The sequence below is a fragment of the Sorex araneus genome, chromosome X (assembly GCF_027595985.1).
Source record: "Sorex araneus isolate mSorAra2 chromosome X, mSorAra2.pri, whole genome shotgun sequence".
In the NCBI taxonomy this organism is placed as follows: domain Eukaryota; kingdom Metazoa; phylum Chordata; class Mammalia; order Eulipotyphla; family Soricidae; genus Sorex; species Sorex araneus.
The window spans coordinates 211357025-211379401 of NC_073313.1; the positions used below are offsets into that span (position 1 = coordinate 211357025).

The following is a 22377-nucleotide window of genomic DNA, read 5'->3' on the forward strand; positions in this document are numbered from 1 at the left end:
AATAATTTCTTTTGGAAAGAGATTAGAGTCTATTATATGATTTGTTTCTCTCGAGGGTGGTGGGGACTGTGGCTCTCTCCCTTCCCCCATAACACCCCTGTTCTAGCAGCTGAGTGCTAAGGGAAGACAGGAGGAAAAGAGATGCCTGCCCTTTATAGACCAGAGTAAAGGCAGTTGTGACCCAGAGTTAGTATGTCAACTAGAGTCAAGCTTCTATCCTAGGTAAGACTGTGTGCATGAAGTGGGAACCATGCCCTTCTCTGGCTTGGCACTTAGCCTCAAGAAAAGGTAGTTGAGGGCAAGGTATTTTATGGACCAGCGGTTTCTTTGAAATAAAATCTTTATATCCAGAAGAGCACATGTCTATATAAAAACTTGTACTTGCATATTCATATTAGCATTTACAGTAGCCAAAATGCTGGAAACCTACAGAAGTTTTAGTTCCACTTCCTGACTTCCAGGATGGGGAAGAGATTAGATATTAAATTATCACTAGAACTCAATAGTTTTAACAAGTCATGCCTATGTAAAGAGAAATTCCTAAAAATCCTTAAATTGGTGCTCCAGAGTTTCTGGTTTGATAGATGAATGCAGAAAGGGTTTGGGAAAGTGGTGCTTCTGGAGATGCATGGAAATTTGGCATCCATTTTCTTCACTGTGCCCTGCAGACCTTCTCTCTTCCATCTAGCTATCCCTGAAATAGCTTTTGTGTTTTTTTGTTTTTGTTTTTTTTAATAGCCTGGTTATTTTTTTTAAAAAAAGCTCAAATGTACATAAGTTGACGAATGACTAGCAAAATGAGTTACACCATGGTTAATCAATAATTAAGAATAAATTAAGTACACATATCAGTAATGCATAGTATATACCATGACTGAATCTTAAAAATACTATCAAACTGAAAGAAACTTGTCACAAACAAGCACATATTATAAGATGCAATTTATATGAAGTGTCCCAAATAGTTGATCTCTAGAAACAAAGAATAGTTTGTTGGTTACCCAAAGCTGGGGTGGAGGTTTGCAGGGTGGGCGGGAAGTAACTTGTTCCAGAGTCAGAAGATTTGGGGAGGCTGTGGAGGGGGGAGGAGTGGGCAGGGAATGATGAAATAGTTTCAGATTATAGTGATAGTTACAAATATTTGTTAAAATAATTGAAAACATTGAGTTGTAAACTTTGCATAAATTATATGGCCTAAGAATTATATCTCTAAGAGAGAAAGTATTACTTTTATTGTCTTTTTAAAGTTTACCGATATATATTTTTTTATTATTCAAATGATTAGGCCAAATGTTCAAAGTTTTTGTGGTTTAGTTATAATGGGATCATATTTGATGTTTTTGTGAGAAGTCATTTATGTGATAAGCATTGTTTTCTGATATGATATTATTTACTTTTTAGGACTCAGTAGTTTTAAGTCCTTTTTTATTTTAGGTAGATAGAAATGTATTTATTGTGAAATTACTTTTCATGATACTTTTATTTATACTATTATAATTCAGTTCTGTAACTTCAGAGATTTTTCTTTTTGCTCTCCGTAATTCTCAGAAAATTCGCTAATAGTATTAATAATTTCTATCATTTATATATCAGCAACCCCTGATTGGAAATTTTTTAATAAATATGTTTTTACATTGTCTCTTAAAATTCTTTGTATAGGGTTTAGATCTTATAGGTATTATTTACTCATATTTCTTTTTAATTTATATACCAGCTCCTTCATTTATTAAAGAAGAGAACATTTGTTTTCAGTAGTGACTTTTTTGTGCTAAATGTGTTACAACGATTTTGTCTCTGAGTATTTGTTTTGTTTTTTTACAAGGACATATCAATTATACTTTTGTCTTTGTATGAGTTCTTTGAAGAAAAAGCACAGTATTATTTCTCTTCTTCAATCATCTTTCCAAAGTATACTTATTTCCTGAATGAATATGAGATATGAAAACCTGTTGATTTTTAAATTGTTTATCTTTTCCAAAGTTGAATTGCTATAAACATTATTTAAAGATAATCTCTTGGGGGCTGGAGAGATAGTACAGAGGATAGCGTGCTTCTCTTCCATGCAGCCTACCTGAGTTTGATCCCCGGCATCCCATGTGGTCCCCAAGCTCCGCCAGGAGTAATTACTGTGTGCAGAGCCAGGAGTAAGCCCTGAGCATCGCTGGGTGTGGCCCTAAAAGGAAAACACACACACACACAAAAAAAAACCCTCAAAACTCCTGGGTGAAAGATTACATATCTTTAAAATGTTTTAAAATATTATAACTAAAAAATGTAATCCAAAAACATTTGTTTATAATTATAAAATTTGCCTAGTTTTTCTAAAAAGACATTAGTTACTATAAATTAAAGAGATTTAATTATTAACATGGGATTAATATTAGACTAAATAGATAAAAGTTTAAAATATGATTTAGAATATTGGCGTGTGATATATTGGATTATTCCCCCCCTTCTTTTTCAGGAACTCTTGGTGTGATAACAGAAGCTACAATAAAAATCAGACCAGTCCCTGAATACCAAAAGTATGGCTCAGTAGCTTTCCCTAATTTTGAACAAGGAGTAGCCTGTTTAAGAGAAATTGCAAAACAGGTAAAAAAAAAAAAGGAAAGAAAGAAAACAAATCCCACCAGTTTATAACTATATTTTTAAAATTCTACTGCATATTTGACTTTTGTGACACGTGCAATCTTCATATATGTAGTTCTGATATACAGTTTTCCTCCAGTTCTTTACAAAAAGGTAATGTTGTAAAGTCATCCCTTTAAGTACAGTTGCTGTTTCTCTCAGTAAATGTAAACCTGTTTCTTGATTAAGAGTGCTGTAAAGCCAAGGTAAGACTGATGATTTTGAATGATTCTTTTCTTAAATGCCTTTTCTTTTAGATGCTTGGGGTAAGGTATTTTGTGACTAAAGTAATATTTAGTTTTTCTTAAATTGAGATATATATTGAAATTAAAAGAAAAGGCTGAATATCAGTGACTCCCAAATTTAGAAATTATGTATGGTCCACCAAAGTTACCAATTTTTCATTTCATTTTTGAGCCACGCCCAGCAGGGCTTGCTCCTGGCTCTGTGCTCAGGGTTTGCTCCTGGCAGTGGTCAAGGGACATACGGGGTGCCAGGGATCAAATCCAAGTCAGCCAATCGCCCTACCTGTTGAACTGGTGCTCCGATTCGAAAATTTTATCAATTCTTAAAATCAGTAGGGTCTGCTACCCCAGACCGTACTTTGTTTTATATTACCTAAGAAACTATAGCTTACATTACAAAATGTATCATAATATAGCACTGAAATTGCCTTTAAGATAAAAGAATTTCCATTTCTTCTTTCTTCCTAGAAAAATATTATCAGAGTTTTAAAAAACTAATGCCAGAATGGCAGGGAATTTTACTTTTATGTTCTGTTCTGTATTTAACATCATAGAAAGTTTTACATTTCTTTAGGCATTTAGTTCATTGTTTGAACTACATTGTTTTTTGTTTTTTAAGTATTTCAACATTTTCTAGCCAAAAGGAAGTAGGTAAATATACAGCTTTGTGTAAGTTAATTTAAAAAGCGATCCTTTTGTGTCTGGAGAGATAGTACAGGAATTAAGGCAGATAATTGCATGTGTCTTATCCCCATTCACTCCCTTGCATCACATTGTCCCCGGAACATCACCAAGTGAGTTCCTAGAAGTCTAGAGCACTGGTGGATATGACCCTAATAATCCTGGCACCATATAACCTGAGCTGTGATGGCAACTTGGGGCCCTACTGTGAACTGAAGTCCTGGTTAGCCGAGAATCTCCAGGAGGGGTCCTTGGGCCTCCTGGGTTCTGCTAAGGTACCCTTTCTCTTTGTAAAAGTATCTTTCAGTTTGTTTTAAAAAAATTCTTTGGATATTTATGCAGTGACCATAACCCGAGTTCATTCCACAAAACCATTTTGAATATTATCTTTTTAATAGATAAGATGATAATAGAAAATACCACTCTGGTAAAAACAGGAAATTTCTTTACAATCTATACTTGTAATAATTTCATTTTCTGTACTTAATAACATACAGTTTTTAAGGACATAAATTCCATCTAACTAGAAAACTTACCTTATTTGCAACTGATTAAAAAGCCTGTGGATATAGTATTTGTTTTTCAAATACTGCTATTATGAATGATGTAATTGCCAAGAATAGTTACTAGGATTTGCAGATATTCCACTGTTAGGGGAATCTACATATTTTAATTTTACTGTACCATACATGTAGGGAGGCATAATATTTAGTTTCCCTGTAAATAAATAAATGCAAGTATTAGGAATATTTGTGTCTTTGTTTTCAGGATGCATTAGTCTCTCCTGTATGAAGAATGGTACTCTATGTGCTACTTTTGCTCTGTAACAGTATTCTAAGGCAGAAAAAAGAAGAAAAAACCCAAACTATCAGGTTTTGGCACTGGTCGTTGTTCAATTTGTGCTTTGGAATTTCAACTGATAGCAAGAGAATTAAGATCTATTAAAGTAGATGGTACATGGTTTATGAATGTGCCAAATTCTTGATTGAATAATGAGTTGGCTGCTTGTAATTCCTCACTGTCATTTCATAACACTTCCATTTTTGCAATATTTTCAGACTCAAGTTGCTTTTAAAGGGGAAACCATATTTTGGATGAGTGTGTTTTGAAAAGGAACACATATGATTGCTCACAAATAGCAAAGTGGGCTTCATGTAGTTTCCTCACTATTCATGCTGAAGGAAATAAATTAAGCAACCTTATACTGGCAGCAGGAGGATTTGACTAAGGTCTTATATCTGATTCTTGGTCCATGTGAGAGACTGTCTTCTTTCAGTACTTGACTACCTTATGAGGAGCTAGAAAGGAAGATTTAGTAGAAGATTAATGTGATTCTATCTTATAAGTGGCAGTCCAGTATAATCTCCACCTTTACTCAGTAAATGGGTAAGTGACTTTTAAAACTTTATCAAAAAATAGATTTTGTATTAGTTATCAGTGTTAGATACAATATTCTATTCTCTTTTATATTTGTTTAGAAATGATACTGTTTGTAAAGTTAAAGGGAGAACAATGTTAGTACAGCTTAAAAGAAAATTTCCCTCTCCCAGTAGAAACTTGAGAGTATGCTCTGTGGTATCTAGACTAGGATCATTTGGTCCAGTCAGAGAGAGAACTGTAGGTGTTGCAAATTAGCCTGCATTCCTCCTGAAATTTCAGGATCAGAGGAGTGATGTAGAATCAAAGATTAAAAATTGCCCTCTGACAGGGGGTGTGTGGGGTGATTCCTTTATATCTTCCAACCACTTTCCTTTAAACAACTTTAAACTGATAGTATAGTTTTCTCCTAGTGATTCAAACTAGAATTTGGGAAGAAAAGCATAGTTCACATCAACATTATACTGTTTTACCTATTCTGTTTTAAACTTAATTTTTCCTGAAGAGTTTCAAATATATTGAAAATAGAATAGCTCTTACACTATCAAACATTTAAAACTTCTTTTGTATTGAGCAGCAATTATGGGGAATACTTTGTTAGAAAACGAATTTTTTTTAAATGTGTCATTTTTTTCTCCTTCTGAAGCAGAGCTGACATTAACCAAATGTTTAACTAACTGGATTTTATTTTTACTGTCTTCTAATAAAATGTATTCAATTTAAGGACAGTTAACAAGACGGCTATTGACCAGAAGCTATTCAGAACAAGTTACTTCAGCCTTAATAATGTGTAAAATGTAAAATCACAAACTAAGACTATTAGGCATTTACTTTTGACTCATCTTAGTATAAGTAGAAAAAATAATATTTCCTATGATAGAATCATTTTCTTTTTTAAAATCAGCAAATAATTCTCATTAAAAAATGAGAACTTTTTTCATTAAAAAATTGCTGTTTACAATGTTATTACTCATGTGAGTCTGTGTAATATTCAGTTGGAGTAAACAAACATTTGTCAGTCTTAAATTTTGTATTATCTCATATGTATTATCAATCTTATTTATTAGAGGAAGCACAGTTATCTGCCTACATTTTAAGTTTTGATGTCTAGAAATTTGTATTTTACATGGTTCTTTTTATACATATTTGTTTTTGAACATTTGAATTTAATTTTTTTATTGAGATGCAGTGTAGTGGGTATTATGTATTTTAAGTAGACTGAGTTCTTGTCTTCTCACGATCACTAAGTGTAGGATGACATTAGATGTAGGATGACAACTAAGGATGTTGCATATCATGGTAAATGCTCAGTGTAAAGTCAGTAGATTATTTCCAGAACAGTTTAAGGCTAAGAATTTGGGTTATTCTGACTGAAATCTCCACAGAAATTTTGATTTACTTTTTTTGTTTGTTTGTTTTGGAATCACTTGCTGGCAGTGTTTGTGGGACCTTATTGTGGTGTGGGAAATTCAAACCTGGGTTGGTCACATACAGGGACATGTACCTTACCCCATGTACTGTCTTTCTATCCCTGATTTACTTTTTTTAAAAAAGGTTAAATTTATTTTTATTTTTTTCCTTTTTTATTATTTATTTATTTATTTATTTATTGAGTCACCATATGGAAAGTTACAAAGTTTTCAGGTTTAAGTCTCAGTTATATATTTTTATTTTTAATTGAATCAGTGAGATACACAGTTGCAAAATTGTTCATGATTGGGTTTCAGTCATATAACATCCCTTCACCAGTGTACATTTCCTACAACCAATGCCCCCAGCCCCCTGTCCCCACACTACCCCCTCCATGGCAGGCACTTTTTTCTCTCTCTCCCTTCCTCCCTCTCTCTCCCTCTCCCTCCTCTGTCCCTCCCTCTCTTTCCTTTGGACATTATGGTTTGCAATACAGATACTGAAAGGTTTACATGTATCTGATTTACTTTTTGAAGAAATAAACCTTTAAATTTAGAGATGATTCTTATCTTAACCAGAGTAACTATGTGGTTATATTTTATGCGTTGTCCTTACGTTAAAATAGTATCCTGCAGACTTTAAAAATATATTAATATTAAATTATGTCTTGCTAAAATTAGTAAGGTAGGAGACACTTCAAGTAATGTTTCTCATCTGAAGCACAAAGTCTGGATTTTTTCTTTGGAAAGAATAAGACTTTCATGAAAACAGATTTTGTAGAAATAGTTTGATGTAATAAATAATTTTGGGGGGATAAAATTGTTGCATTAAGAAATATGTTGCTTTTTAAAAAGTTGTTTTAGAAAATTCTACTAAATAAAACTGATCATAGTGGGCTTAAAGAATATTGAAGGGAAAAAATTATACCAGCAATTTGACTTAGTCAATCTTATGGCTGTGTTTTGAGGTCAATGTGACTACCTCTTTGCTTAGACAAAACAAATATATAGATATATTTCTTTATTAGTCCATAATGACTTTCTTATCTTTTCAGATTAATATTAAGCTTAAAATATATTTGAGTATAATAAGGTAATATGAGAAATTATAGTAAGGGAAGCTTACTTTATGAAAAAATGTTAACTTCAAATTAAATAAACAGTTTTTGTTTTAGTGGTTTTTACATTCCCTGAATTTATCATAACCCACCATTAAAATTTCTTGGTAAAAATATTTCCTTTTGATTAGTTCTGACCATGTGCCACTAGAGGTCACTTTAACTCAAGGACCCCTATTATCCAATTTCCCTTTGGTCTAGGGAATACCCAATTTCACATAATTGAATAGCGTGGAGGTGAATTTCGAGCCCACATTTTTAGGACTTGTGAAGTCCCAGACCCTTAAAGGAATAGTTAAACTCTTTTAATTTGACAAATAATTTTATAGCACAGAAACTGGATCTTAACTATATAGACCTGCTGAAGAATGGTCACATGGGGCGGGAGAGGATGGATAACTTAGCCTGCAGGTGACTCAGGTTCATGGTTCACTGAGCATCTTTAAGTGTGCCCTCCAACCCACCAAAATTAATAAAAAGGAATGGTGACATTGCATTGGGCCTTTTGATTATAAGAACTTCTGTTTAGTGTCCTTATTTAATTTAAAATTTTATGAAACTTTTTGCTTCATGTTTTTAGAATGATACATAGTGGTTAAAAATGGTCAACTGCAATATCATAAACCATCTATATGCTGTGTTTTAATTTGAGTGCTTTGCTTATAAGAATTTATTTAGAACAACTGAAAAAGCCACTTACTTTTTGAAAAGACATTTTTAAAACATGCTCAGTAAAAGCTCTTTGATTTTGATAAATTTTTAAAGTCATTATTGAAAATTAATATTTTATCTAGATATAAAAAGCTGTCTTCACTTTTTTAAATAATAATATTAGCCTTTGTATAACTAGTTAAAATCAATTACAGTTAGATATTAGACATTAGATATTGGTTGCTATTTGTAGCAACAGCCTGGGTGTTTTCTAACTTAGTTTTCTAACCTTTTTATTTGAAAATAAAAGCTTGAATAAATTTTAGAGTATAGTACAATGATTACTTGATTACTTGAATATCTATCTTGGTATTCACTAGTTGTTAACATTTTACTCCATTATATATACTTGTGTGCATTTTCTGGATCGTTTGAAAGTTACATGCTATTTAGAGATCATGATGCTTCATCATGCTTCAACATACTTATCTTAAAATAAAGATATTCAGGGGCCGGAGCGATAGCACAGCGGGTAGGGCGTTTGCCTTGCACGCGGCCGACCCGGGTTCGATCCCCGGCATCCCATATGGTCCCCCAAGCACCGCCAGGAGTAGTTCCTGAGTGCAAAGCCAGGAGTAACCCCTGAGCATCGCTGGGTGTGACCCAAAAAGCAAAAAAAAAAAAAAAAAAAAAAAAAAAGATATTCATTATAATCACAATACCATTATCATGTTTACCAATAAAACCAGCAATCTTAATGCCATCTAATTTCATTTTGTAATCCAATCAAACTAATTTTAGTTATACTAAGGTATAGTTTATAGATGACATTTTCAAAGCAAGGTTTTATGAAGGCCTGCATCTTGTATTTTACTTGTTTCTGAAATTAAATTCCACTAGAAATTTACAGTAGCAAGTGTAATATGCTCTCGGATTTTTTTTGATATGTGTGTGTCTATGGCTGTTTCATCAACTTGTTGATACAGATGAAATGGAATCTTGGTGGCAGTAGGTAATAGAATATCCAAGTTGGTGGTGGGAATTTCAGGGATTTTGTTTTATTTTTAATTCTAATAATGACAGAATGACTGAATTCTCTTTTATTGGTGAGAAACAAACTTTTGTTTGATTAGATTACAGAATGAAATTTTGTTTATGCATAAAAGAATCTCTGGATGTTGTATGCTTATGTATCTGGCTAGACATTGGTGTGACCATTTTAAACAAAACATTTCAATACAATTGATTTTCCTTTTTGTTTTAGAAATGGACAATGTTTTTGTTTGGGGCTATACCCAGTGTTGCTTAGGGCTCTTCTCAGGGGTGCTGGGTGATAGTGCAGTGCTAGGGACCAAAGCTGCACAGGGTTACCTCATGCAAAGCATATATTCCAGCCGTTTGATCTGAAAAAATCCTCTTGATATAAGTTTAATTATGTTTAAAATTTTGCCTAGAGGACTAAAAATGGCATTTATGGTCCATACAGTTTTTGTGGTAGTATATTGTTGTTAACTTAAATCACACTAGTTTTTATTTCAGTGTTTTGGTGTCACAAAAATTAGTATAAATATCTTCTTGTTTTTCTTTCCTTATAGCTTTCATTTGTGCATATAGTGGTGCAGATTTAGATACATAATCTTATATTTAAAAGTTCTGTTATTTATGTACAAATAAGTGATTATTTGAGAATGTGTTATAAATACTTCATGTTCTTGAAATAGAATATATTAGAACAATGATAGCTTTCCTGTTTAACATGACTCGTGAGAAGATGAGGGAACAAATCCTAGAATTATCTATAATGACATTGCAGATTTTTTTTTTATTATAATGTAGGAGCACTGCTATTTATTCAGGTAATTATTAAGCTGATTGAATTGGGCATGAACTCCACAGTAGACAATATTTGAAGCACTTTGGCCAACAAAGTTTTCCTCACTTTTTCCTTTTAAAAGTGTAAAAAGGGACAGAGAGATAGTACAGTAGGGAAGGTGCATGCCTTGCATGCAGATGGCCTGGATTCAATCCCGGGTACCCCATTTGATTCCCCGAGTATGCCAGAAGTGATCCTTGAGCTCAGAGCCAGAAGTAAGCCCTGAGCACTGCCTTCTGAGGCCCCCAAACCAATAAATAAATACAGTTTATGATACCCTAATAATGCCTAGTATATTATGGTTCTCAAGTGGCATAAAGCTGCTGGCATTGAATTCAGTTTTTAAAATTTTTACTTTGTTTTAAAAAATTCATTTTGGGCTATAGCATTTCTTTCAGGCATTTCCATAGCTATTTTCTGGGTATCCTGTTCCAGGTGAAAGATTTGGCAACGCTCATTTCATTGATGTATATATGCATGTAGATTTCTAGAAACCACTTGTTTTTAGAAATTTTTGTCATAAAAATAAATGTCAAAAAATTTTGTCATAGAGTTGAATTAAAAGTTAACAGTTTTGGAGGGCTGGAGCGATAGCAGAGTGGGTAGTGCGTTTGCCTTGCACACAGCGACCCGGGTTTGATTCCCAGCATCCCATATGGTCCCCCAAGCACCGCCAGGAGCAATTCCTGAGTGCAGAGCCAGGAGTAACCCCTGAGCATCGTTGGGTGTGACCCAAAAAAGCAAAAAAAAAAAAAAAAAAAAAAAAAACAACCAAAAAAAGGTAACAGTTTTTCCTGTATATATCCCTAGAACTGAGCTCTTGATTTCTAATACAGAAAAATTAATTTATATTTTATCTGTCTAAATTCTTTACTGCATTAAATTTCTATCATTTATTTTCTTCTTTTCAAAATAGAGATGTGCTCCTGCATCTATTCGCCTCATGGACAACCAGCAGTTTCATTTTGGTAAGTAAGGTGTGATCATTTTAAAAGCTCATTAAATCACAAAAACTTAAATCATAAATCTTTTATAAAAATTTAAAATCATGTGCTGGGAGAGTTGAGTTTGCAAACTGAATGTTATAGTATCTGTCCTTCAGAGAATTATGAGTCTAATAAGGGTAGAGAATTGCATAAGTAATGAGTAGAAGAGTATTTGGGCTGCTATGAAAGAAGACTGCTTTATACACTCTGGGGTGCCAGGGAAGGGTGATCCTCTTTGATTTTGCTTGAGGAATTGGTGCAGAGAATCAGGAAAGGCTTCTCCCCCAAACCCCCCAATCCCCCTGCTTTTTTTTTTTTTTAAATATCAGCAGATTTAAGTTTTTTCATTAAAAATTAAAAAATTGAGTACCATGGTTTACAAACTGTTATTAGTAGGATTTCATACATGAACTATTCCAGCATCATACCCTCCATCCAGGAGTCCACTTCCCTCCGCCACTGTCCCAGCATCCCTCATCCATCCACCCTTCCACACCCATGGTAAGCTTCAAGTCCTCACTTTCTGTTGCCTTTGGGCATTTGCTATATTCCCTTTTTTCCCCTTATCCCTCACTTGAGAGATCATCCTGTGTCAGTCCCTCTCCTTCCGACCAACTTCACTCAGGAAAAGCTTCTTCAATGTAAGTGGCTCTGAAGCAGACTCTTAAAATGGTGAATAAAAGTTTGCCTGAGATGGTCTCTTCTGACACAACTTATCACTTTTTTATTTCTAGTTTCATTGCTTCTATGTTTTTCCCTTTTGTTGAAATTTAATTTGGAATTTATGTTTTTAGAATTTAAGTACCTATAGAACAGTTCCTGAATTTATGTGAAACAAATGTGAACAATTGTTTGATAATAAATACTCATGTTAAGATAGATTTCTTTGTTGCTCTAAGAATAACCTCGATTTTTTATTTAGGGATAATAACATTATATAAAAACTTAAAGAAAGTCAGGTCCAGCTATTTTTAAAATCAAATGGTTTCTTTTGGGGGGATCACACCTGGCAGTGCACAGGAGTTACTCCTGGCTCATGCACTCAGGAATTACTCCTGGCAGTGCTCGGGGGATCATATGGGATGCTGGGAATTGAATCTGGGTCGGCCTCGTGCAAGGCAAACGCCCTACCCGCTGTGCTATCGCTGCAGCCCCTTAAAATCAAATATTTTTAAGTAGTCACAATTTTTAAATTACTTAGCACTGTAGCACTGTTATTGTCATCCAGTTGTTCTTCAATTTGCTTGAGCAGGCACCAGTAACATCTCCACGGTGACACTTGTGGCATATTTACTGTTTTTGGCATATCAAATACACCATGGGGAGCTTGCCAGGCTCTGCTGCATGGGAAGGATACTCTTGGTAACTTGCTGGACTCTCTGAGATGGATGTAGGAATCGAACCTGGGTCGGTTGCGTGCAAGACAAACGCCCTACCTGCTGTGTTAACAATACTATATTATGATAAGTTTCAGAAAGCTATAAGTAATGAGATAAAAATTTCAAATGAAAACCAAGCTCCTGATATTTTGGCTGCATTTAGAAGTCTGTATCTCATGGTTTTACAGGGCCATATTTCTGATTAATAAAAATGTTGTTTATATGCTATATAGTAAGTTATGTTAGACACATTTGTAAAATTAACTGAGAGTTGGTCAGATTTTATTTAGAATCGGACCATACCAAGTCAGAGATTTAAAGAAAAGATTGTTCTGGTCCTCTGCCATTCCTATTCCACATTCTCATTAGCCTGTCTAGGAACTTGCTCTAAGGTAGACCCTTAGGTTTAGGCTCTATTTAGGCTCTTTCTCCCCTCTTTCTATCCTCTTTTGACTTCCAGGATGATTCTTTAGAAATATAGACTGGTTATGATTCTTGGATCTCTATGTTTTTCTTTTCTCACCCTCCTTTTTTTAAGTCTTTCCATCTATGTATCTTGCCATGGCACCATCATCAAATATCTAAAGAGAAACAGCTAGCCCTGCTAAGGGTGTCAGAGATAAGCCTGATTGGTTGGTGAATGTTTGTACTATATTAGTTATACTATCTGTTAGTAAAATACTAACTTCCCTCCCCACCTGATTTGTCCTCCCCTTGCAGTCTGGGAACCTGGCCTACTTGCTTTTCAGCTGAGCTCTCCTTCCTTCCCTCTTCCTTTCTGGCCCAGCCGGCCCTGCAGGGGTCCATCTCAGCAAGCATTTTTCTGGTGGTCAGGGGGCACTGCTGCACGGAGGAGAACTTTGTGGTTGTGGGGGGCACGGCAATTCACTCAGCGCAAGGCCTCTGGGGCCTGTGATCTTACATGGAGATGTTTGTCTCATTTATGTCCTGTTAGATCTTTCATTAATGTGCTCCAGTGTTTTTAATGGTTACCTGTAAGCCATTTAATTCTAGGTAATTTGGAGCTGACTATAATTTAAGATTTCCCTTCTGGTTTGGAATATAATGGGAAAACTTTGTTTGGGGGGGGAAGGGGAGTATTTGGGGCCACACCTGGTGGTGCTCAGGGCTTACTCCTGACTCTACACTGAGAGGTCATGCCAGGTGTTACTGATGGGACCATATGGGATGCCAAGGACACAACTCAGGACAGATCAAATGCAAAGCAAGTGTCCTACCCACTGTATTATCTCTCTGGACTTCTTTATTTTAGCTCACAACTACTCGATTAAATCGAAGCAGATATGTGTGTGTATATATATGTGTATATATATATTTATATAATGTGTGTGTATGTGTGTGTGTGTGTGTGTGTGTGTGTGTGTGTGTGTGTGTGTGTGTGTGTGTGTGGTGTATGTCCAACTAGGGAAAACTGGAAAATCCTTTTTTATAAATTGCATGTGATAGCACAGCAGGTGGGCGTTTGTCTTACGCGCAGCCAACCTGGGTTCCATTCTTCCATCCCTCTCGGAGAGCCCAGCAAGCTACCCATGGCATATTTGATATGCCAGAAACAGTAACAACAAGTGTCACAATGGAGATGTTACTGGTGCCTGCTGGAGTAAATTGATGAACAACGGGAGGACAGTGTTACAGTGCTAGTAAAATACAGAATGTGTTATTTATCCTTAGTAACTTTCATAGGAACCTTTATTATTGAAATAATCTACAGATTTCTTTCTGTAAATGAAAGATTGCCATAATTAGGTAACAAATTTAAAGTTCCTTACTCGTTATTATATTTCCTATACCTAACCATGCTGATTTACCATACTGGTTTATTTATTAAATAAGCAAAGTAGATGAACTAGTCTGCATAGCACACTTTGTAGTGCTAAACACATTATCATTAGCACAATATTATATAATGTTCCAATTGGGACCAGAAATGAGTATCTGATGATATATTATTTTACCTTTATAAATGTGAAATATTCCTTCATTCTAACTTTATTTGCTCAAATGATATCTTTTAAAGCAGTACATGTGTTCAAGAAGCCTTTCTGATTAGTTGCAAGATAAAAATTATCTCCAAACTGATTTTCATATATTATTTTGGAGTTCAAAAATCCCTTTGTAACTTTCCACATGGTGATTCAATAAAAAAATAAATTAAAAAAAATCCTTCTAGGTTGATTTTGAATTTTTTTTTTATCTGTTTTGCTTTGTTCACTATGAAATCCAACTCTTAGCCACTGGTAAGATGTATGTTATTTGGTCCTTACCATAATTTTGTATCATAATCAGTGAAAATGTAATAAATTTAGACTAGTAGTCTCACTTTTAAAAAGTAGTTGAGTAGGGGAGAAGCCTTTGACGATTAATTGTGTACCCAATAGTTGTGTCGCAGCCTCCATGCCTTTTTGAAAGTTTCAGTGTGGATTTGCTGTTTGTATTAGTTGTTTCTTTGTTTCTTTGTTTAAAGCAAGGATCTGCGTTTTGAAAGCAAACAACATTCCCAACCCTTTAAGACTTTTTTTTTTTAACTGATGGTCTTAAAATTCTGTATCAGTGGCAAACTGAACTGGATTCATTGCTATGGCCAGATGCAGGACTCTAACTACAGCAGTCATGGGTGGTAGAAAACTGCTTTTCTGAAGACAATAAGAAAACAGTCAAAAACTTGTACTCTGTTATAAAGTACAATCCACAGGCAAAGGTGTAATTTAGCAGACTCTGAGACACATCTATGTTATTTCTACCATTTTAACTATCTGGGTGTGATTAAGGAAAAGATTACAATTTTTATGCCAAGAATTTGGGTGAATTAAGAATAAGGAAAAAATTAAACTTGGGCGTATACTTCATATTTAGTTATAGTTCTGAATAGTTTCTGCATTATTGGAAAAAATAAAAGCAAAATGAGCCATGATAGAGTGTTCTTAATGAAATAAAAATTAAGGAAGTGATTTTACTGTGTTTAAACAGCTGTATTTGAAAGTTAACCTACATTCTATGCAGCATTAATTACATGTTGTAATTTGACTTAAGAATTGAAAACTGGTGGAGCTGGAGTGATAGCACAGCGGGTAAGGCATTTGCCTTGCACGCGGCCAACCCGGGTTCGATTCCCAGCATCCCATATGGTCCCCCAGCACTGCCAGGAGTAATTACTGAGCCAGGCGTAACCCCTGTGCATTGCTGGGTGTGATCCGAAAAGCCAAAAAAAAAAAAAAAAAAGAGAGAATTAAAAGCGGGGCTGGAGGGATAGGAAGGATTTTGTAAACAAAAACTTATCTGTGACTTCTGAAAGAAGAGAAATTGTTAATATGTACGTTGTATATGTAGTAAATAGAGATCTTGAAGATTTGCACCACAAATACTCACTTTCTTTAAGTCTCCTGACTCAGTGGTCAGGGGTTGCTCCCATGGATGTTCACGAATCAAACTGGATCCTCCTGCATGCAAAGCATGTGCTCTAGCCCATTGAACTATTTCTTCTGTCCCTTAAAAAAAAAAAACTTCCTTATTTTCTAATATTCAGAATTTGCTTTAATTTGTCTAAATTTTCCCCCTCTAGGTCATGCTCTTAAGCCTCAGGTTTCCTCTATTTTTACATCATTTTTGGATGGATTAAAAAAATTTTATATTACAAAGGTAAGGATTTGTGCAAAATGTTAACACTTTAAATGCTTGATGTATTGTTCTTATTTCTTTCTCATATGTATTAGAAGTATGCTTTCCATGTTCTGCACATTTCATAATTACTATTTTTCATCTTGGAATACTTTATCAAGTAAATCAGTCAGTCATGCATTCAGTTTTAGAAACTTTACTTTCCTCGTTTGAACTTGAAAAAAATAAAGGGGGGGTGGCTGGAATGATAGCACAGCGGGTAGGGTGTTTGCCTTGCACAAGGACAACCCGGGTTCTATTCCCAGCATCCCATATGGTCTCTTGAGCACTGCCAGGAGTAATTCCTGATGCAGAGCCAGGAGTAACCTCTGTGCATCACCAGGTGTGACCCCCACCCCAGAAAAAAAAAGAGCCCCGATGCATTAAAGCAATTAACTTGATTGCAAATTACTTCCTGAAAGGGTATACCATCTTAGACTACCACTAGCAATGCAGGTATGCTGTCATGTTTTTTTGTTGATGTTTTTGCCTGCTTGCTATTGCATATGGGATTTCTGTTTCCTTATGCTTTAAACTTACTAGCTCCAAGGGAGAAAGTACTTTATTTCAAGTAGTATATCTTGAATCTCCATGAGGATTGACCATTTTTCTGCATTTTCTAGGCATAATTTTCATGTGGAGTAGTTGAATATTGTGTTTTGCCAGGGGCAACAACTTTCATGTTTTCTCTCATATTTTGGTGTGTGTCCTTTGAGTTATAAAATTATTAGACAGCTTCCTTTTTTACAAAAGGTTTTTTTTTATATAAAAGTTTTAATGTTTTAGGGTGGCTATTTCTTGGCTTTACTTAGGGTTTTCCTGACTCAGTGATCAGGGGTTTCTCCCAGGGATGTTCAGGGATCAAACTAGACCCTCCTGCATGCAAGCATATGCTTCATGAACTATTTCTTAACCCCTAAAAATTCCAATTTTATTTTTATCTTTTAAGTCCTGTAAATATTTCTAAGTCTTCTTTCAGACTTAGGGACAGTTTTCTTTCATTTTCTTTGGCTTGCATGGACATTTTCTTGTTATTATTATTTGAATATATTTCAGTTTTGTGATGAGATAAAGATTAAATTTAATAAAATTGATTAATTAAAATTAATTTTATTTCCTGCTCCCTCAGTTGCTTACCAATTAAGACTGGTTAGTAGTTAACTAATTAATCCCTGTTTCTTCTCTTAAATTGATCAGACTTGGCTAAGGCATTTTTTATATTTATCTAAGAAATGCACCTTTATCTAATTCTTAGGTTTTTGTTTTTGAAAAAAAAAAAGTGGATAAAAAATGGATTTAATTCTTTCACTTTTTCAGAATTTTCCTTGTTAATGCCATCCTCTACATGTTATATGAGAAAGTACATTGTGGTTTTAGCTATGGCTGGGATTAGTCATTATGTATAAGGGCAAGAATTGACATTTGATATACTTAACTTTATACATTTCAGAAATGTCATTCTTGTCAACTTTTAGAATATTTTCATAAAGAAACTTTCTATTTAAAATTTTTCTTAGATAGTTCTATTTATATTTTATATATAACATCGCTAAGAAGATTGCTTAGTAAGAAGTTAGTCATGATATGCAAAGATGCTATTGATATTTTACTCCCTTTTCTCACATACCACCACTTTATAGTATTCTATCATTTTAGTGGTCTTAAGTGAGACTTTGTAACAGGTATGATTTTTATGAGTTATTTGTTTAAGCTAACATCAATATTGTAGCCACATGACATACTTTCAAAATGTTTTTCCATAGTTTCACTACCTAATAAAGAACTAAATGTGCATTAAACATTCTTTTTGATTGACATGTAAAATTCCAAAGTTTAATTTTTAGGATGTTGGTATGTCCAGATGAGCAGGAAAAGAAAAAAATATATATTTTAACTTACTGAATTGTAAGATAAGACTTATTTGTAATAATGTTCTTTTGTAGTTTAAAGGTTTTGATCCAAATCAACTAAGTGTTGCTACATTACTGTTTGAGGGGGACCGTGAGAAGGTTCTTCAGCATGAAAAACAAGTGTATGACATTGCTGCAAAATTTGGGTATGCCTTTAAATTTGTAATGCTAGAGAGAATTCAAGTAAACTTCTGATAACTCTTGAGTATTGGTTATTGTATATTTTTTAGTATTGAGATTTGTGATAATGTACCATATTCAACTTAAAATATTATATTGATTTACTTGCAAACGTTTTGGAAGTCAAGTTGCTTTGACTTACCTAATATGGTTACATAGAATTATTTTTCCAGTAGTGCTAATTTTATATTTTGTAATATGCTAGAGTAAAATAGGAAAAAGTTCAGAGTAATGTTATTATTGAATGGTAATAGTATATGCACTATGTATAACACAATGGGTTGGTGTGTTTTTAAAAGAAATTTATGCATAATCAAATGTATTTGATAAATTATCTGTACCCCACCCCCTGTCACTTACTGTTTTATGCTGATATAAAAGAACAGAAAACATTTCACATTATAACCAACTGAATAATGATTGGGTGGACTTCTGTTTGTCTGCTTGATGGATTGTAAGATTGATTATGGGAGCTGTAATGAAAATGTCATTTATCAACACTACATTTTTTTCTTTCCTGTTGAGTACATAAAATTAACAGTTTTCTGAATACCAGTGATTGTTTCCTTTTTTAATTTCAGACCTTAAAATATATCAGGCACACCATGCTTAATCTGAGTTCTTTGTAAAAATTTACCTTTCGGGTTTTTGTTTTTTAACTTTTAAGCTGTTTCATTATAAGAACAAATGAGCACTTGAAGTTATGTAGCAATGCTCTTCTTTTATATGTCTTTCTAATCTGTTTACTTTTTTTACTTTCAGTTCCATTTTTTTTCTGAATTTGGTGTTAAAATGTACTATTAAAATACATAATCCTGATCTTAATGTTTTAGTTATTTTATACTATTTTTTGAGTATTACAAATGATCCCTAGATATACTTCTATCTTGTTCTAAAGTCAGCAAGTAGAATTTTAATTTCTTTAATAAAATATAAAATTCATTCATTCACTTTTATCTTCCACATAGCCATTTCTGGAGATTATTGACTTTAAATAAGAATGCACTACAACTATTTATTTAGTGACCAAAATGCTTGAATTTCTGGTCATCTCTGATTTATTTTGTAATGTATGTTTCTCAGAGGGAATTTAGTGCTATATGTACTTACTTTTTAATTATATGGAATATATACAGTTCATTAGAATTTTTCTTAAAATACAAATTAGAAACTAAGGGAAATAAAAATCTTGTACATTGACTCTAGCCTTTACTGCTAGATACAACTTTTGAAATTTTGTCTTTAAATATTTAAGTATTTAATTAGAATGTTCAGAATTTGTTGGAAAACAAGTGCTTGTTTATTTATTTATTTGGTTTTGGGACCATAGCCAGCAATGCTCAGGGGTTACTCCTGGCTCTGTACGTAGGCATTACTACTGGCAGTGCTCGGGGAACCATATGGAATGCTGGGGATCAAACCTATGTCAGCTATGTGCAAGGCAAGCGCCCTACCTGTTGTACTCTCTCCAGTCTTAGGAGCTTAAATTTTTTGAATCACTGTATTTAAGGTTAAGTTTGTATGGTTTTACCCCAGTGTTCCTTTACAACATCCAGTAGCACACATTCACACAATTATATTTTTTTAAGTCTCTATTGTTATGTGCACATTTCTTTTTGGGTGGAATTTAAAAAACATAAACTGTTTCCTTTGCATCATCTTTAGCTTCTAGTTTATGCTAGTAATGATACTAGATATTTTTCCCTGACATCTTTTATTCCGTCTCATTTACATCTAATTTCTATGTGAACCTTTAAATAATGTCTTTTCATCTTTTATTAGAGAAAACCATTTTATCAGCTTTATTTAACTTGAGCTGTCAGTTGTCATGAATTCTCTTTCACATAATGCCAATTTTCCTTTTCTCACATAATACAATCCATTTACAATTTAAAAGCAAGTGTAAGTCTTCCTTGAGATGAATCCAAGTCTCTTTATATACTGATACTAAGGTACTAGATCTATTGACTTTATTTTGACAGTTTGTGCATAGTAAACAAAACATTTCTCTATGGCAACATGAGAGATTATTAATTTGTTCTTTTTTTTTAATCCCTGTTCCCGTCACATAACTAGCTTTAAATTGATTATTTCAATGAAGTACTCTAACAAATTAGGACATTTTGTTTGTTATTTCAACTGTCTATTCTTCTTGCCTGGTTCTTGTATTCCTGACACTATTAAATATTGGCCCACCAGAACTTAATAGCAAAATGTTGAATAATCATACTTAGATTGTTTATGTTTCTGGTGAAATACTTGAATTTCCTCTAAGAGTCAAGCAGAATAAACATTACCTGTCAGCAGTCATGACAGATGTATTGGCATTTACCACTGAACTTAAGGTAGTACATTATTGTTATTTTCAAAGTCTGTGGTTCAGTTGTTTAATGTAATTCAGTATGAGACTGATTAGGTTTACTAGATGATTCCTTTATATAAAATGATTGTTTCTCATTCCTCTTTCTTTAATCTTCAGCCCTTACTCATGAAATAAATAGCTTTAAATTTAAGAACCTTTGTTAATTGATGTTTGGAATTTGTGGCAAGGAGCAGGAAGTTGAGAAGGGATGTTGCCACTTAAACATATGTAGCTTGTAACTATTTGGAGTTATTATAAAGGTGGCACATTAAAGCATTTAACTTCCAAGCTCTACTGTTGTTTACATAATATATCTTAGTGTAATTCTGACTAGAAGATACATAGTTTTGAAAATTGAAAGGAGAGAGAGAGAGAGAGAGAGAGAGAGAGAGAGAATTCCAAAAAGCAAAATTTTCAGTTTCCTATTTCAGAAAGGCATTCAGAGTGACTTCTTTTTAAGATTTATGGATTTAGGATGATATCCAATTTCTTCCTGTTGTAGAGAAGAAAATGAATGTTTCTAACATGGGTTTACAAAGTTAAACAGATTTAGCTGACCCCTTAACTTCCTAAAACCTTGCTGGCAGTTATTAGTAAGAGAATGTAAAGAAAAGGGACTTAGCCTGGGATAAAGAGTAGGACATTTTCTTACTCTGTGATATGAGAGAAAGCACGACTAAATGTTTATGCCTTTACCTCTCACCATGTACCTACTTAGAATGTACCTTCTCAAAGGCTCCTAGTATTCTCCCAACTCTTTCCTGGTCATCATTCTCTTTTACTTAGTTTACTGAACCTAGGTTGAATGATTTCTGTTTCTTATATTACTAATGTTTTCTTCTGTTCTCGGTGTCTGATTCTGTTTCATATCAGCCAGGTCATTGGCTCTGTCATTTTTCTCCAAGTACTTGCCAAAGTAGTTTTCTACTGCCCTCCCCCACTCCCCACTACTTGTCTAGTTGCTTCATAAAATAAAATATAACAAAATATTATGTGAGAATGTATGTTTTGTCTCTCATTTAAATGGTAAGTTCCATGGACCAGAAAGATAGTATTGTGGGTAAGATACTTGCCTTACACATTGCTAACCTGGGTATGATCCCAGACACCACATGGTCCCCCAACCTCTGCCAGGAGTGATGAACCCTGAGCACAGAGACAGGATAAGCCCTGTTCCTGCACGCGCACACATACCTAAATGTGATGAATCCTGAGCACAGAGCACACACACACACAAACACAAATACACTCCTAAATGGTAAGTTCTAGGCCACACACACCCCTGAATGGTAAGTTCCAGGCCCATGAATGTACTTTAGAATATTTCCCTTGCATGTGGGAGGCCCTGGGTTCAAATGTAAACAAATAAAAAAACAGGAAGTAGATACATAGATAAATAATAAACTCTGAATATTATTGGTCAAGTATTCAAAAAACTTTTTTTGAACTTTGGAAGATCATAGTAAATGACTGTTATTTTTTATATAAATAGATTTACAAATGTGACTGTTAAAGCTATGATAGTGTCTTAGTTAACTTGATATTAATACTATCTGTATGGTATTTTAGGTGTTTTATTATGGATTGTATTTTAAGCTTGTGACGTTATTTAAGTTATTTCTTTGGCTAATCCTGTTCTTTTCACTAAGGTAGAAATAGTTCAAAAAAGTCACTTTTTCTTTTTTATTAATTCAGTTTTTTCTTTTATTATGAATTCACTGTGAATTACCAAGTAACTCATGAATACAAGGTTTCAGGATTACTAGGCTTTAACACCCAGTGTCTCATTTCCCTCCACAATACCCCTCCTCCCAACTCAGCCTGCATTTCCCTCCCATTTACCTGCCTGCCACTATGAGAAGCACTTTTTAAAAAAAAATTACTTTTGACACTGTGGTTTACA

At 34.0% G+C, this 22377-nt stretch overlaps 1 protein-coding gene across 1 annotated transcript in view; it reads left to right on the forward strand.

Moving 5' to 3' along the window:
• AGPS (alkylglycerone phosphate synthase) overlaps positions 1–22377 on the forward strand; it is a 120464-nt gene that overhangs the window by 69764 nt on the left and 28323 nt on the right. The window contains exons 11-14 of the mRNA XM_055120663.1: positions 2465–2592; positions 10899–10950; positions 15928–16004; positions 17966–18078. Coding sequence (XP_054976638.1) covers positions 2465–2592; positions 10899–10950; positions 15928–16004; positions 17966–18078 — 370 coding nt within the window. The remainder of the gene's footprint in view (positions 1–2464; positions 2593–10898; positions 10951–15927; positions 16005–17965; positions 18079–22377) is intronic.